The sequence below is a fragment of the Sorghum bicolor genome, chromosome 7 (genome assembly GCF_000003195.3).
Source record: "Sorghum bicolor cultivar BTx623 chromosome 7, Sorghum_bicolor_NCBIv3, whole genome shotgun sequence".
NCBI classification, from domain to species: domain Eukaryota; kingdom Viridiplantae; phylum Streptophyta; class Magnoliopsida; order Poales; family Poaceae; genus Sorghum; species Sorghum bicolor.
In genome coordinates this window covers 61,426,927-61,444,768 of record NC_012876.2, presented here as the reverse complement: position 1 = coordinate 61,444,768, position 17,842 = coordinate 61,426,927, and the positions used below count along the sequence as shown (strand labels likewise).

The 17,842-nt window shown below is 41.9% G+C and overlaps 1 protein-coding gene across 1 annotated transcript; it reads right to left on the bottom strand.

Moving 5' to 3' along the window:
- LOC8060553 (protein DETOXIFICATION 49) lies at positions 5,634-7,598 on the bottom strand. The gene has a single exon (XM_002444590.2). The coding sequence runs from the start codon at positions 7,485-7,487 to the stop codon at positions 5,889-5,891; it is 1,599 nt and encodes a 532-aa protein (XP_002444635.1). The 5' UTR covers positions 7,488-7,598; the 3' UTR covers positions 5,634-5,888.

Genomic DNA, 17,842 nt, shown 5'->3' with positions numbered 1-17,842 from the left:
AAGTATAGTATGGAGTCAAATAAAAAATGCTTCCATTCTTGAATGGTTCAGAGTGAGAATAAAAGTACTTTAAGATGGTGAAATTCCCGAGGAGCCCTTGAGCCTTGGGTGCTCGACAGGCTTAGCTAGAGCTTGGGAGCTAGCCGATGCTCGAAGGCATTGATTGCAAGCCCAACCTATAGCTCGGGTCATTGTCGAGCGATGGTCAGGCTCGGGCTTCCTTCATTCGGGAGCTCACGGGCTTGATGAGGCCCCGAGCCTTGAGCTAAGGTGGCGGACAAACTCGGGCTCCGCCTGGCTTTTGACCAGAGGGTACGCGTGAGCATACTCAATGGGTATAGTCTTTAAGCCCCCGAGCGATCATGGAGGGATCGGTCATGGGGTCTATTGGTCGGGAGCCTCTGTCCCGGGAACTAAACAAACCCCTGTGTTTGATTCTCATCACCGGACCAGAGCAGTCCAAGGGGACATTTCGGGTCCAAATTGAAAGAGACCTTGCTCGTTCTAACAGATTCACATTTGTATTATTATAATATATGGTAACCATAAGTGTGATTTGCTTGAAAAATAAAACCATATATGTGATTTCAATATGCAGAACAGTGTTTCTTTTTTTCAAAGTATGAAGGTTGCGCATAATGTAAATAACTATGTTTGTTTGTTGATAAAGGTCAAGCTAAAATTCAAGGCATTCTAAAAAAACTAAAATTTAAGGTTATCCTTGGTCAAAAGGAAGAAACTCAAATGCTAATGGTAAATTAACAGTGCACATTTTATTTTAGAAAAGTTAAATACAATGCATTATCAAAATTCATATTTTAACTTTTTTAGTACTGTTAAATAATATTTTTATGAAAAAATATTTGTAAAAGTATAGTATGGAGTCAAATAAAAAACGCTTCCATTCTTGAACGGTTTGAAGTGAGAATAAAAGTACTTTAAGATGGTGAAATTCTCGAGGATCCCTTGAGCCTTGGATGCTCAGTAGGCTTAGCTAGAGCTCGGGAGTTGGCAGATGCTCGAAGGCGTTGATTGCTGGCCCAACCTATACCATTGTCGAGCGGTGGTCAGGCTTGGGCTTCCTTCATTCGGGAGCTCACGGGCTTGTCGAGGCCCCAAGCCTTCAGGTGAGGTGGCGGACGAACTCGGGCTCTGCCCGACTTTTGACCGGAGGGTATGTGTGAGCATACTCAATGGGTATGGTCTTTGATTCCCGAGCAATCATGGAGGGATCGGTCGTGGAGTCTATTGGTCGGGAGCCTCTATCCGGGAACTAAACATACTCCTATGTTTGACTCTCATCACCGGACTAGAGCAGTCCAAGGGGACATTTTGGGTCTAAATTGGAAGAGACCATGCTCGTTCCAACACATTTACATTTGTACTGTTATAATATTTGGTAACCAAAAGTGTGATTTGCTTGGAAAATAAAACCATATATGTGATTTCAATACACAGAACAATGTTTCTTTTTCAAAGTATGAAGCTTGAGCATAATGTAAATAACTATGTTTGTTTTCTAATTAAGGCCAAGCTAAAATTTAAGGTTATCCTAGTTAAAAGGAAGAAGCTCAAATACTAATGCTAAAGTAACAATCCACATTTTATTTTGGAAACATCAAATACAATGCATTAGCGAAATTCATATTTCAACTTTTTTTAGATATTATTGTTGAATAAGTATATATATTTTATGAAAAATAATGTAAACATATATATGGATTCAAATAAAATATGCTTCCATTTTTGAAGAGGGGGCTATGTTAGGAGTGAGAATTAAAGTTTTTTAAGATGGTGAAATTTCTTCAATGGGGTCCTATTGTCCTCTCATTGCCTATGTTCCAACCTTACGTTTTATTCTTCATACTTCTCTAAACATCAGTTTCATGTGTGATAAATTTTAAGTATGAATCTAAAATAGATTTCTCTAGGAAGAGAATAAACTCTAGGGATATATGTAAAGTGCAAGTTCTTTTCATAATTCATATGGTAATTATCAAATTGAATCATGTGAAGTTTCTACGTTCTAAATAGATAATTTTTCTTCCAATGTTAGACGTTGTGTGCATTAATAGAGAGAAGCATGTTGTGACTTCATTGATCATAAGATCTATTAGGATATCTCAAAGGTGTTCATATGGCCAGGCAAGGTGTGTGTGTGCTTCATAGGGGTAAGTACGTGTGCATGTACTAAGTGTTTTGTGTGTTTCAAGGAAAAGATGGCTCTCATTCTACCGTTACACCTTTTGTGAGTTTGTAAAACAAGTAAGGATACACTCCAATTAATTAGCATTTGTATAGGTCTCGAACCAAGTTTGTTTGATTTTCCATCAGAACTAGGGTAGGGGTTGAGGTAGGGGCTTGGTTGGGGTTTATCTTAGATGCAAGCTAAGAGGTATGAAATAAGTCACTTCAAATAATTGAAAGGTATCATGAAACATATGAAATAAATAATTACTTTTCTTTATTTTTCACTCAAGTACATTGCATTTATGGTCACCAACTGTCATGTACGTGCAAATAGGTCACAAAAGTTTGAAATGGGACTATCTGTCACTAAACTTATTAAATCGACTAAGGATTTATATAGATCACATGGCCTAACAACTAGCTGACGAATTTTTAGCTCCTAAGGATCCAAACATGTGGGCTAGAAGATGGACCAATTGTTAGCCAAGAAAAAGACTCTTTGGTGCAAATAACATGCTATTTGCCAAGGGCTCAAAGATGACCACGGAGAAAAGACCAAAAATGTCCCCTTTCACCTTATCCACGCATTTCTTTTTCATCTTAATTGCTGCACCACACGTCCCTCCCCTAGTTGCCACCCAATGCCACTACGCATGTTGTGGTCTATGCCAACACACAATGAGCACTCTGGGTCTCTAGGGTGTTGCCGTCCACCTGATCTCGCCTTCAATTCGACTGCTAGTAAGGGATGAATTCATTTGGTTCCACCTATGATTCAGATGCCATCCCCTTGCTGGTCTTCAACATCGATGACGAGAAAGGGAGATGCGGTGATGGATTTGGGTGGGGTTTGCATGCTCGCAGTGAGTGAGGTACTAGTGGCCACCAAGCCAAATGCCTTCAATGTGGCTTCAATTCCACCCCTGCTTTGGTGTCTGGCTTGCGACAACCCGCGTCCTAGCCCCGCCTTGCTAGGCTTCGATGCCTCTGCCTCTGCCTGACCATGGCTCAGCTTGGAAGCTTCGATCATCTCTCCATTGATGCTTTGGTAATCTATGTGGTTGAGAGAGAGAGAGGAGACACGGGAGAGAGATGTGTGTGACAGAGGGAAGAGTCAAGGGGCACTCTAGTACATCTATAGATATGTATGAAGTTATTAGCTATAGATCTAAACAGGTATGGACTAACAACTAGATGACTTATTTTTACCCACAATTAACAACTAGTCCTAGTCCATCCGGACATGCCATAAGGTTACATATGTGCCAACTTGTCTAATCTTATTGATGTCAACACTACCCATAGTGCCACTATGGCATTATGTTCACATTAGAACGATGACACAATTTACGGTCACTGTGTTAAACTCACTTCATCATGCTAAAACTAATAAATTGTGCCCTACCTTATATATAAGACATTATTCGACGGGTGCTGAGAAGTGTCATGACTGTCACGAGAGATGGCTAATCCACTTGACAACATGGCACAACCACTGGAGGAACCAGAGGGGCTAGCAGGGGCAGTGTTCCCCCAAAGCACAGTGATTTACTTAAAGTAACTATATAAATATTAATATTTATAGCACAAAAAATATCAAATTCACCTATTTTTTGTTAAAATATGACGATTTTGGTAAAAAATAGTGTAATATTTTTTTTAAAAAAAGTTCTTCAACCATATAATTATGTATATTTTATCACACTAAAAAATATAATCATATTTTTCGTCCTCTCTTAATCAAAATCACTAGTTCTACTACTGGGCACAACCCTGAGTTTATGACACCACAATAGAGTGGCGACTAGGTTGTTGGTTGAGCATCGAGTAGGTGAACCGTGGTCACTACTCCTCAATTCCAAATTATAAGTCATTATAACTTTTCTAGCTATGTAGCTTTTACTATATCTAAAAAAATTAATGTATATTAAAAATAGAATGACTTATAATTTTGAATGGAGACAGTTAGAAGCGAAAAAATCATACAAGACATGAATTAAATGTTGTTGGAGTCTTTTTTAAAAAAAAATAGATTGTATCTTGTGTGGTGCTAATGTCAGCGCAATTAGATGAGTTGGCATATCAATGACCTTAGACAATCTACTTAAAGTGTTTAGTTATGATTTAACTAATTTATTAGAACAATAACCTAGGAAGTGAACCTAGCTTAACTTATTGGGTGAAAGCTCAGGTTCCAGTCATCTTTCATTTAAAAAATTGGATGTCTATTTTATTTAATGATATTAATGATAACAATGGTAATAAAAAACCATCTACACCCGCTCAGGTTGGTCTTCTTTTTAGAACAGTGACCTATTTGCACGTGCAAGATAAGTTCGGTGACTATGCACACAATTTCCTCTTTTTTCCCCGTTCAGCATAGATCCATGCGAAAAGGAAAAAAAATTAATCCTGACAAATCAGTAGATTAAGCTACAAACCAATGCTGTGCAGGCACATGAAACGGGGATATTTGTCGACTGTCAAATCACTCGCAAGTTGCATTGGAAACCACTTGCATGCACAAGTGTAGGGCTTGTTTAGATTGTAAATGAAAATTTTTAAGTGTCACATTGTATATGTCGGAAGGATGTCGGGAGGAGTTTTTAGAAACTAATAAAAAATAAATTACATAGCTCGTCAGGAAACTGCAAGACAAATCTATTAAGCATAATTAATCTGTCATTAGCACATGTGGATTACTGTAGTAGCACGTAAGGCTAATCATGGAGTAACTAGGCTTAAAAGATTCGTCTCGTAATTTTCAACTAAACTGTGTAATTAGTTTATTTTTTATCTACATTTAATGTTTCATGCATGTGTCCAAAGATTCGATGGGATGGATGAAAAAATTTTAGGTGGAAAACTAAACAGGGCCTAAACCTCCACTAAAAAAATAACACGAGCCCCAAAATTTGTGAGACGTCCACGTACGTTTGCAGCAGACGTCATCACATCGTCGTGCCGCTGTTTGCAACCTCCATGCAGCACAGCACTGCGCATGCTTTTTTTTTTGCCAAAAAAATTTCTCATCCCTTCATCAAGGCCTTGTTTACTTCCCAGAAAAATTTGCAAAATTTTTCACATTCCCCGTCACATCGAATCTTTAGACGCATGCATGGAGTATTAAATATAGACGAAAATAAAAACTAATTGCACAGTTTGGTCGAAATTGACGAGACGAATCTTTTGAGTCTAGTTAGTCTATGATTGGACAATATTTATCAAATACAAACGAAAGTGCTACAGTGTCCATTTCCTAAAATTTTTCGGAACTAAACAAGGCGCAACACATAATTCGAAGAGGGACAAAAATAGGGTCTTGTTTACTTCCAAAAAATTTTGCAAAATTTTTCAGATTCCCCGTCACATCGAATCTTTAGACACATGTATGAAGTATTAAATATAGACAAAAAAAAAACTAATTAAACAGTTAGGTCGAAATTGACGAGACGAATCTTTTGAGCCTAATTAGTCTATAATTGGACAATATTTGTCAAATACAAACGAAAAAGCTACAATGTCGATTTTGCAAAATATTTTGGAACTAAACAAGGCCCAGCAAGGATGATGATGCAATGCTCTCAATATCTTCATCGTTCCAACTTCCAAATGCTAAAAACACCACTGGATCGGACGTTCAAAGAGCGAAAAAAAAATAAAAATATATTTAAGAATCCAAGAATCCTCCGTGACGATCAAGTTAGCACGGTCACGACGAGCATGCCGTTGTTCGCCTTTACTTTGGCAGCGTCTGCATGGCCGCTTTTGACATCGGCGACGACGACTATGCCGCCGCCGGTTAGCACGCTCGCGCGGACGGCCTGCTCGTCCCAGTCCGTGCGCAGCACCGCGTGCAGCATCAGCGCCGCGCACACGAGCTGCGCGGCGAGCATGCCGGCCCACATGCCGGCGAAGTCGAGCCGCGCGGGCCAGAACGCCAGCGCGAGCGCCGCCGGCATGCCGACGCCGTAGAAGGCGGAGACGTTGATCCTCGCCGCCTTCCCCGGCCGCGCGCTGCCGCGCAGCACGCCGCATCCGGCCGTCTGCGGGCAGTTTCCCAGCTCGGCTGCGCCGAGTATGGGCAGCGCCGCGGACGCTAGCCGCAGGATGGCGGCGTCGGTGGTGAACATCCGCGCCCACACCCCTCTCACGGACGCCGCGAAGGCGCACGCCAGGAGCCCCAGCGCCGCGCCGCAGCAGAGCCCGACGCGTGCCACGAGGCGCGCGCGCTCCGGCCGCCCCGCGCCGAGCTCGTGCCCGACGCGCGTGGACACGGCGCAGCTGAGGGAGTGCGGGAAGATGTAGAGCAGCGACGTGGTCTGTATCAGTATCCCCATGGCGGCCACCGCCGCCTTGGGGTCGGCCAGCACGCCGCAGAGCAGCACCATGATCTCGTACCACCACCACTCCAGGCACACCGACATGCAGCTGTGCAGCGACAGCCTCAGCAGGCACCCCCACTCGACGTCCTCGGCCGGCGGCGGCGTCGCGCACATCAGCGCGTCGGCCTTGCCATTACCGCCGTCATCGCCGTGCCGCATTAGTCCGGTAAGGTAGACGTAGGCCACGAGGAACAGCAGGAAGTTGAGGTTGGTGCAAACGGCGCCGAGCGCGACGCCGCGTATCCCTAGCCGGAGGCTGTGCACGAGGAGGCAGTTGACGGGGACGTGGAGCAGTAGCGCGGCGGCGGCGGCGTACGTGAGCGGGAGCGTGACGGACTGCGCGCGGAGGTACACGCGCAGCGGGTGGAGGAAGGACTGCACGACGAGGTCGGGCAGCGAGCACAGGATGAAGTCGTACGCGGCGGCGGCAATGTCGGGGTCCTGGCCCGTGGCGACGAGCGCGCGGTGCATGGCGAGCCAGAGCAGGGTGATGGGCACGGACGCGGCCAGGAGCAGGACGACGGTGCGGCGGAGCGCGGCGGTGAGGACGGAGGTGCGGCCGGCGCCGAACGCCTGGCCGCACACGGGGTCCATCCCGGCGGCGAGGCCGGAGAGCACGGAGTAGCCGGTGATGTTGGCGAAGCCGAGCGCGAGGGAGCCTCCGGCGAGGGGCAGGCGGCCGAGCGTGCCGAGGAAGAGCATGGACACGAGGGAGCGCATGTACATGAGCAGGCCGGCGCCGACCATGGGCACGGCGAGGCGCAGGATGGACGCGATGACCTCGGTGGGCGCGCCGCCGTCGCCGCGCCGCGCCGGCCTCGGGCGGTCACCCAGCGCGGGGCAGGCCTTGGTTGGCGGGAGCAGGACCTGGTGGTGGCATTGTGTCGGCTCGGAGCAGTGGCAGTGGCACATCGCAATGCGATCCGTGGAACGTGGATGCGTGTGCTGTTTCGGGCAATGCGCTAAAGTTTGTTTGCCGTTGCGAGATGTGTTTGATGATGCGAAGCGAAGCGAAGCGAGCAGGGGAAGTGATGGCAGAGGGAGTTAGGGAATTGGACGTATATATAACCAACCGCTCTGCTCAATGCTGACATCCGTTTGAAAAATTTGTGCCCTGGGCCCACGTGATTTTTGTAACTTTCCTTTAATAAAAGGGAGAAGCGATTTCTGTTAGAGTTTCATTGTTCAAAAAATACTCTAGTAGTCAAAACAAAAAAAAACTGTTCTAGACTTCTGAATTCAAAAAAAAAACTGTTCTAGATATCTTTTTCTATAGTAAAGAAATAAATAACGTTAAAGGGGTGGTAATCTATTAGATGTGAAATGTTTAGATTGAAGAAAGAGAAATTCTAGCGGAAACAAATATTTTGTATGTAATAATAAAAAACTATGTGTGTGGACACATAGAGGCAGGAAATCTCAAGGGACGACTTCTTCTTCCTTGTGTTTGGAAGGAAGGGTTTGGAAGGCAGGTAGACACGACGGTGGTGGTTGGTTGGCCGCTGAACGGACGGGGCTGGGCAACCGGATGGCAAGAGTTAGGGAAAGGGTGACGGTGGCGAACTTCAGTGTTTTCCTTGTATTTAGCGCGGAAGGGGGCAGTTACCGGAAGCCTCGGTGGTAGGCGGCAGCGACCCGAAGCCTCGGCGGTAGGGGCCAACGACCAGCAACCTCAGTGGACAGGAGGCGGGAGCGTTTCAAAACTGGAGGAGGTAGGCAGCGGCCGGTGATTTGGCGGCAGGGACGCCGCCTAGGCTGGAGGAGGCAGGCAGGAGGTAGGGTTGTCCGAGAACAGGGTGAAGGAGATGGGATGGAAGACGATGATGCAAGGAAAAAGATGAATAGACGCTGTCGGCTGGGGCATTGGATCAAGATCCAATCGCTGAGATCGATCGCCTGAAAAAAAATTCAGGCACATGAGGGATACACATCCCTCTTTTCTTTTGAAAAATATGGGTGTTTGAGGGGCGAAGTCTTGAGTATTTCTTTGTGTGGCTTGGTCTACAATTTTTTATACATTCTCTACTTTAGCAGTTTTGCCTTAACAAGATGTGTTTTGCAGGAATATTCACTTTGGATCGGTCATACTGACACATGATATATTCTTGGCAATGATGATAAATTTTAATATGAATATAAGGATATTCACAGAGGTTAAGAACACTATAAGGTGAACTGCAAGCATGGGGCTTAGTAGTGTGTATATGTCTTTGTTTATATCTTTGATCGTACTATTAACGAGGTTATTAGTGTGATCTTTTTAGTTCAAGAAGCTAACCATGCAAGTGGGTGAGTAGAATTGCGTAGGTTAAGATTGCTGCAGTCAGACTTTTTAGAGCTCAATTCAATCCTCTTGGGCATTCAGTCCTTTCAATGGTCTAATGTGAGAGCGAGTATGCTTATGTATGTGTTTGACCTTGTAATTTAAAAATTGTATTGCTAATTTTATAGTATCATTAGTTACAATAACATGCTTTGTGAAGGAATAGTTACACACATGGATATGGTTCAATGGTCAAAATCCGTGCCCGCTCTACGTAAGAGTGAGGTCCCTTAGCTTTATTTAGGCCTTGTTTAGTTCGCAAAAATTTTCAAGATTCCCCGTCACATCGAATCTTTGGTCGCATGCATGGAGCATTAAATAAAAATAAAAATAAAAACTAATTACACAGTTTACCTGAAATTTATGAGATGAATCTTTTGAGCCTAGTTACTCCGTAATTGGACAATGTTTGTCAAATAAAAACGAAAGTGCTACAGTAGCCAAAAACCTAAAATTTTGCCAACTAAACAAGGCCTTAGACATGTGCTCGGTGTGGGTGGACCATGGGAGTGTGAGTGGGCGTGAGAAAAAGAAAAGGCCCTGTTTACTTTCCAAATTTTTTGCAAAATTGCTACAGTATCTCTTTCGTTTGTATGTGACAAATATTGTCCAATCATGAACTAACTAGGCTCAAAAGATTCGTCTCGTCAATTTCGACCAAACTGTGCAATTAGTTTTTATTTTCGTCTATATTTAATACTCCATGCATACGTCTAAAGATTTGATGTGACGGGGAATCTGAAAAATTTTGCAAAATTTTTTGGGAACTAAACAAGGCCTTAGAACATTTTGTGCAACCAAAGAACTCATTTGTTTTTAAAGGACTGATTTGGAGCCTGTGTACCGTGAATATGCCACACGAATGCCATTTGAACAAATTTGCGAGGTTAATAAAAAATATTGCTCTATAAGGGAGTGTTTGACGGAGCCCTATCAGCGCTACAGCATGACAGAGATGAAGTTGATGTTGAGCGAAGCGGGGGGCTGGCCCCCCGCGGTACGGTACATATATGCAAATTAAGGTTCCACCGAATATATGATCTTGTAAGCCGCCGCATGGCGTTGTAACCTAACTCTTGATAATAGTGAGGAGTGTTTGCTGGCTGACGCCTGTGGTTTTTCGCCTTCGCTTTGGAGGAGTTTTCCACGTTAAATCTTATGTCTGCGCTGTGTTTTGATTTTGTGTCCTTCATCGTTTATCCGCCGTTATTCACAACACTTGATGAGGCTTGTCACTTGCTTCACCTCTTTCAAGACCTGAAACAGTTTCACGCTACAGTTGCAAACAACAATTCTACAGTGTTTCTGTGTTTGCCAAAAGCTGAAGTGAGAGCGAGCTATACTGAACACGCCCTTAAGAGAGCCATGCCTAAATCTGTGGCTCTATGCTTTGCTTCACCAAAAGACGTTGGCAAAAGAACCCGGAATTATGTTAATACACATGCATCTTGCTACTAGCAAGCAATTTGAGGATGTACACATGCAACTTTGTTGTATCCAGCATAGAGATACTCTGTAACAGGAAACGTGCATGATGATGAGGGGCGTCGGGATCGAACGATAGATCGCATCATTTTGGGTGTGACTGGTGGTGACTGGAAACGAACGCCCTGCCATTATGATAGCTTTGCCTTTCCTAAAGCACATTATAAGCAACAGTTCATGGCCCTTTCCTTGCACAACGTTTTCAGCCCTTCTTTTCAAGTACACTGCTGCCGATATTTGTCATGCACTTGAAGTTCATTCATTGTGCTCCGTGACAGCAATGCGCACCGAACATTTAAAAAAACACTTGTCATGCTTAACAGAATTGGTTAGGTACAGACAGTGGCGGAGCTGAGAAACTTTATAACTAGAGCTAATACTACGAACCACCAATACCGAATTACATGCTAATAAATAAAAGTAATGCTAATAATATATAAATTTAGCTGGACAAAACAAAAGGATTACTCCAGTGTTTTTTCCTCACACCTAGGGTCATGGCCATGGTGGCCCTAGCCTTACATCCGCCACTAGGTACAGAGCAGGGGCGGAGCCAAGAAGTTAGTTTTTAAATGTTAGGGGGGACAGCAGTATAAAACTTTCAAAAATTTATTTAAATTTTTAAAATTCAGTGAATATTTCACATTCATAGGGGGGGCCAAGCCTTGCTCGCCCCCTGTCTCCGAGGTGGAAAATAAACTAACTTTCTACCTCAATTCCTCAAAACGACACAATCATATGGACTAAGTGCAGTGCAGTACAGCTCTAAAATCTCTTTAGAATGCAAGATTTTTTTTCTATTTTCTATTTTTTTAGAAAATCAACAGATTGATGTGAAACTCCTGTGTGCTCTCGAAAGGGCCCTAATTAAATGCAGCTCGGAATTGTCTTCGTCGTCCAAACACGTTTATGTATGCATGGACGGTATATATACAACTTTCATAGATGTAACATCACTCCTTTTAATGTAATGTTCAGAACAGTTATGTATATTGATACTATTAATTAGGGACTTGGAGAGATAGAGTGGACTTTTAGTTATACTGTACTAGAGATTGCCCATGCTTCTCTCATGTCCAATTTCTAAATGATTCGGCAATCTTAAGGTTGACTATACCTGGTATTAGTTTATGAATAATTTAACCAATCATATCATGCATTGCTCGAGAGATCTCACCAAATCTGTACAAAATATTGCATGATAAACTCTGGCATTTGACTACTCCATATACCCGGAAGCTGTGACAAAAAAACAAAAAAGGTTAGCTCAGGAGCTTAATAACTTAGCATAATCGATTTGACTTCCTCCCCTATTTCTAATGCTTTGCAAATAGCATTAGGTGGTCTATGTTAGGCCTAGTTATTGGCCTCCATGTGAAGCCACCTAGCCAAGATTGACACTATGATACGGCCAGCTAGTCTCAAGATTCTTACCAGGACAACGGCGTTGTTACTACAAACATGCATGTGTAGAGGACTCTCAGAATTTGAGCTGAAACCACTGAAAATGACTTTTATCAATGCTGAATTTAGCAGAAACGTCTCTGTAGTAGTACATGTATAATTACCAGGACCAGGAGAGGTTGAGAGCTTGAGATCAATGCTCACATGGGTTGGACCGAGCTGAAAGCGTAGCTTTCCCTTTATCTCTTCTGGTTTCGGTGGTCACCTCTGAAACAACCCTGCCCCTTGATGCTTACTGGACCGCACTGCACACTGCTAGGACAAAAATGATGAATAGATGATCATTCATAGATGCCCCGGGAAGAGGACATGCCCTGCTCCCGGGAAATGGGAGAGTGCCTACAACTGCTGCCAGGATGGCATGACACCTGCCCAAGCACTACTTTTTCTCCATAGTGCTAGGAAAGAAGAACACAATCTGCCTTACTGCCATATCGCACGTTCATATCTGCTAGCAGTTGTAGGCAAATGTCCATTTATTTAGAGATTGTTTAGGACAGGGTTTTCAATTTTGGTCTTAGAAAAATTACTTCCACCCCCAAAAGTTACCAAAATTAATTCGGTCGAATTTCACTGAACTTTTAGAGACTTGCATATGAAGTATGTTTTTTAAAAAAAAATAGATCTAAACAAATATTAGCATGATTTATGACTACACATCTATTGAATAGAAGAATATGCAACATAAACAATATAATATAGGAGTCTAGTGCATTATTACAAAATTTTAAAATTTTCTTTCGGCCACCATAGAAATTACCGAAACTCACAAAATTTTGGCAAAATTTTTGTCCTTAACCTTCTCCAACTATGCTCCACAAAATTCATGGAACAACTTCACAAAAACATAGAGTTTCTGAAGCACCCCTTTAGATGCTCTTTTGACTCCACCTTTTTTTTAATTCTAGAGTAGATTTTGTGGAGTTGTATCTACTTGGCTGAAAAACATGAAATGAAGTTAAAAAAAGTGAAATGGAGCCAACACCACATAAATCCTTAACTCTCTTTTTTGACCTTTGAATTCGGCGACATAATGGACTCTGCAATGTGGTTAATGGACAAGCAAACTGTTTGGGTTTGGATTAGTTTTTCATGCTGGTATATGTGGGTACTCCCTTGGTCCCAAATTAAATCAATTGTCCTAAGTTAGACTATTTTAAATTTAAATAAATTTGTAGAAAAGAACAAATATTTATGACAATATATCAATATCACGAGATACATTATGTAATATGTTTTAATAATATACTTACTTTGTGTTATTTTGTATCATAGTTATAGTCCTTTCTTATAGAGTTGGTCAATTTAAGATAGTTTGACAAAGAGAGATTTTATGAATTGGTTTATTTTGAGATGGAGGGACTAACTTAGAAGCAAGTATTAAGGGTATTTCTGGTTACCTTTGTTGTTAATGGAATAAGTACATAATTTAGAAGCAGAAACTATGTACTTTTGTTTAACTCTTTTTAAAATAACAAATATGGTAATTCATAAGGCAGGTATTTGTTTTTTCTTGGTTATTGTTTCAAAATGATAATGGAGGATTATTTAGAAGAAAGTGTTTTGGGGTCCCTTAAGAATATACTAGGCGGTAAGAAAATTAGTAAGGAAATTACAATGTGATAATTTTAGTATCTCTCTCAAGTTATAATTAAGCATTATTTGGCATAGCTCAGCTCTTCTAGTGATTTTTTTTTGCTTCCGCTCGATGAGCAGATCTACCGTGAAGCTAAAACCATTTTGGTGACCTGTTTGGCAAATCAGTTTCACATGATAGATAAAAAGAAAAAATGACTATAATGCCCTTCTTCTTCCTTATCCTCTTGGTCTTCTATCGCTTCTTCCTCAAACTCCCATTCGACGACATCTACGCTTGCCCTCACTCCTTCGGGCCATATCCGTGCGTGCCCTAGCGGCCAAGCCCGCTCGAACCCTGTGGGGACAAATCTAACGTGTAGACATGCTTGGGCCCACCGGTGCCAAATGAAGTTGTGAAACCAAATAATTCATGAAGCTAGTGGTGAGGCTATGCCAAACAGACTCTTATTGATATCTTTCCAAGGATAAAAAAATCTCTCTCAGTAGGTACTTATATTGTAGTTTAGGATGTCTTTTTATGGTAGAGGTGGATAATTTTTTTTTTGAAACAAAAGAGGTGGATAATTTAAGAACTGTGCATTGCTAAACACTTTTTCATAATAATAAAGGTAAGTAACAAAGAAGTGTTTGTTGGTCTGAAAAACCATAGCTGAAATATTGTTCGCTGATTTATCATTTTTTAGGTTGTTTGCCTCTTCTATCTACTATTCCAAAAATAACGACCGTCCAATTAGTAAAAGTAAGACTCCTTTGATAATGTCAAATTTACAGGCACTGCTGCACATAGTACTGATTTTGGCTGGCAAGCGCTAGGGAACTTCACTGCGTAAATGCCCAAGCAGGCAGTGCTGTTTTTTAGTTGTTGTATCCCTGGAACAGTAGAGGGACTAGTTGTCATCCATGGTCCATGTTGCTTTAGGAAAGCTTGCCTTTCCCCAATAGATCTACCTCTCCCTCGTCTGGTAGTACCCAATTGCATCGCAAATTGCAGGTTGTTAGGGATTTGTACTAGTGTAGCACTATTGGTGAGCCCCATCTACTTTCTGGGTGATATGTTCCATCTCATCAACCTTCGGTTTGTTTTTGTTATCACACGAAAAAAAACAACAACTTCGCGGTTGCGTTGCCGTTTATAATGTTACAAACTATCCCTCCAGTTCAAAGCGCATTGAGATTCAAACTTTACAAATCTTTGACCAATAACATGGTTAGAATTATAATTAAATACATTATCTAATAATCATAAGTTTTATAATCATGAACAATATAATATTAAAAAATAATGGGTCAAACTATAACGACTTAAGAAAATATATGATATGCTAATCTATGTCTTATAAACTGGATCAGAGTATGTGCACTTTATTTAGAAGTTCAATAGACATGCAGCTCAACACTGAGTCAATTCTCGATTTTTGATGAGTCAATTAATCTTAAATTTGATCAAATATAGAAATGTTTAAAATTCTTTTTGTAAACCTATTTTAATACATCAACATTAATTACATTTTAAGGTCTCTAGCTAGTTAATAAACTTAAAAAGTTTGAGTTAATTTGAGCCCTGGATTGTATATTTTTTTGGAACTGAAGAAGGTAAATTTTGTTTTTGCCCCCCTCTAGATGCAGCTCCTGACAAAGCGGAAGGTTACAATGATATAGATATACTGGCTGCTGCTACCATGGAAATAGCATTCCATGATGAACAGCAACATCTTGCCGGGGAAGCGGAGAGGAATAAACAGTTATGCACCTACTGCTTATTTTTGAATAGCTTGGATGGCTGTGGTCCGAGACAATGTTTCTGAAACCATGATCCTGATGAGTGTGCTGACATATTAGGTCACGGATCGTCTGCCGCATGATGCAACGACCTGGGCGTGCATGCAGTTACAGGTGAGGTACTCCTTTTTCTTTGTTTTCTTTTTCTCCATACATGCATGCATCTCATCTCTGACGACATACAGGCTTCTGCTGTCTCTCTTTTTATTTCTGATGCCAAGATGATGTCCAGGTCCGTTTGGAACGTGGGATATGAAACTAGCAAGATTTTAAAGGGAGCAATTCATTCTCCTCAAACCTTGGATATTATTTCATCTATTCTTCTTCATGTTTTTTTTTGAAAAAAATTCATCTATTTTTCTTGGATGCACAACGCATGCGCACGGTGAGTCCCAGCTTGTTTTCCCTGCATAAAACACGGTGCTTTGTCCACTCCTTTTTTTACTAACAAAACATATCTGTCGCAGTGGGACGTACAGCTTATTACGTTGTGCGATCGATTTAGCTATTATTGTTGGATTTTAATTGGACTTTGATCCAACCATATTTTAATTACATCAAACAAATTCTAGAAGCCATAAGAAATGCTAGGCATCATGATGGATTGATTTCATATGAAAAATTGAGACTTGACTCAATTTGAATAGGTGGCTATTGTGTGTACTCATTGTAAGATTGAGAAATGTAAAATGCAAGCCAAACATATACCTCTGCACCTATCGGGCCATGTCAAGTCACGACTCTTGATGTGCATAGGCTCGTTCACGATTTTGTGTTGCAACACAAGAGAATGTTTTGTAGTTCCACACTATAGACAAGAAGGATGGAAGTGAGCTTTTGCATCACATTATATTGTTCATGAGTCATTTCATCTGCATGGCTCTCATGTTGCTCAAGTCTTGCTTGGGACTAGGCAACCTATCTTTCATCTCACATGAAGAACAATAGCCCACATTTATTGTCATTAATTACCAAAAAACCAAATAGACATTCACTCTGGTGACCACATAGGAAGTATGCCATGGTTTCTTCCTTCCCTGCCTTGAACTGTCCCACCAGATAACTCTGGTGCCATTCTGAGTTGAATTTTTTGTGTGTCCATTTGTCTACGCTTTTCTTCATTGATGTCTTGGGCTTCTTGCTTCTCTTCTAGGGTCTTCAATACTCCTTTTGATCTCCCTTCGAGGTGCTTGATCTCCACCTTCTCCTAGCTCAAGTCCATGCTTTGTATCATCTCTAGAATGAAGTACCATGTATATTAGCAAACATTGTTAATTTTAGTGCCAACCCTTGTTGGATGAGATCAACGACATATCAAAATATTGCTCCCCATGTTAGGCATCATCTAAATTTCACCTCCACCAATGATACCCATGGTTTACTTATTTGGTTGGGTCTTCACCTTAAAGACATGCTTCCAGAGCATGAAGTAGGATTTGATGCCCAAGAAACACTCGCATGTAGTGACGAAAGCGGAAATAGTAGCACCTCATTCGGGTTGTGGTGTTGTAGCTCAATTTGATAATAATGCAATAACCCATGGAAGAAGAGATGTGTTGGCACCAAGAAACCTTGATCAATAATAGAGGACCAAGACAACTATCTCACCAGTGTTGGATGTTGGGCACTACTTCCTAGTGGTGGTGTGTCATCCCATGAACTCTTTTGCCGAAAGAAGCCCCACATTGACTAGGGTGCCAAATTTGGACTCTGGTGCCATGAATTCCCCCAATAAGTTTACATTGGGTCAAGAATACACTCCATTGATGGCTATGAGATCTCATCGTCGAATAAGGGTTCCTTCTTGATCGTGAACTTTATAAAATGGTAGGCTATGGTTTCGCCCCTTGGTGTGGATTTACATGGGCGAGGGCGATTGTGGCTACAGAATGGAAGCAAAACTACACAGGAAGGGCATGATGGAGGCCAAGAGTTTTCAAGAGAGGATATTTCATAAGACAAAGTGGTGCTAGAAGGCGAAGGCAGGATTTGGGAAAAATAGTTCTCACCATGCTCCCTCCACTAGTTAAGGTCCAAGGAAGGATTATGATGGTATTCCTCTAATATCGCATTGGTTGGCCTCTGATCAACTCAGAAAAAAGGTTGCATTTGAAATCTAGTCGGGATTTATTGTGTAGCTCATGCTGAGTCATCGACCAAGTTTCTAAAAGTGGAGGATATGGATACCACTCAGGCTAACCTAGTGTTAGCTCAAGGAGCCATATTATTTAATTTTGGTCCTGTGGGGTAAATGCCATTTGGCTCACCACACATCCTCATACCACAGTGTTTGCATGGTGTATGATGGCGAAACATACTACAAGAATTGGTGTTTTACATGATGATTCAATTGAGGGTGCTCATAGGTAATTGGGCAGCTTGGATCACGCCAAAAGGATGTTCTAAGTTATCAGTTGCAACTTCTTCATGAATAATTTATGTGAACTTACACAAACCTCTCTCCTAAGCTCCATGCTTCATTGCCAGGTTGTTGGAACCGACAGTGATAGAGTATCACTTCAGGTTCATGGTTTTAACCAATAGTGATAGCACAACCAGCAGTTCTAGGTGAACTATCACTATCGGTTCGTGTATTGAACTCGTAGTGTCACTGGCT

Excerpts from the sequence above, each read along its gene's own strand:
- LOC8060553 (XM_002444590.2), bottom strand. The coding sequence starts at position 7,487 with ATGTGCCACTGCCACTGCTCCGAGCCGACACAATGCCACCACCAGGTC.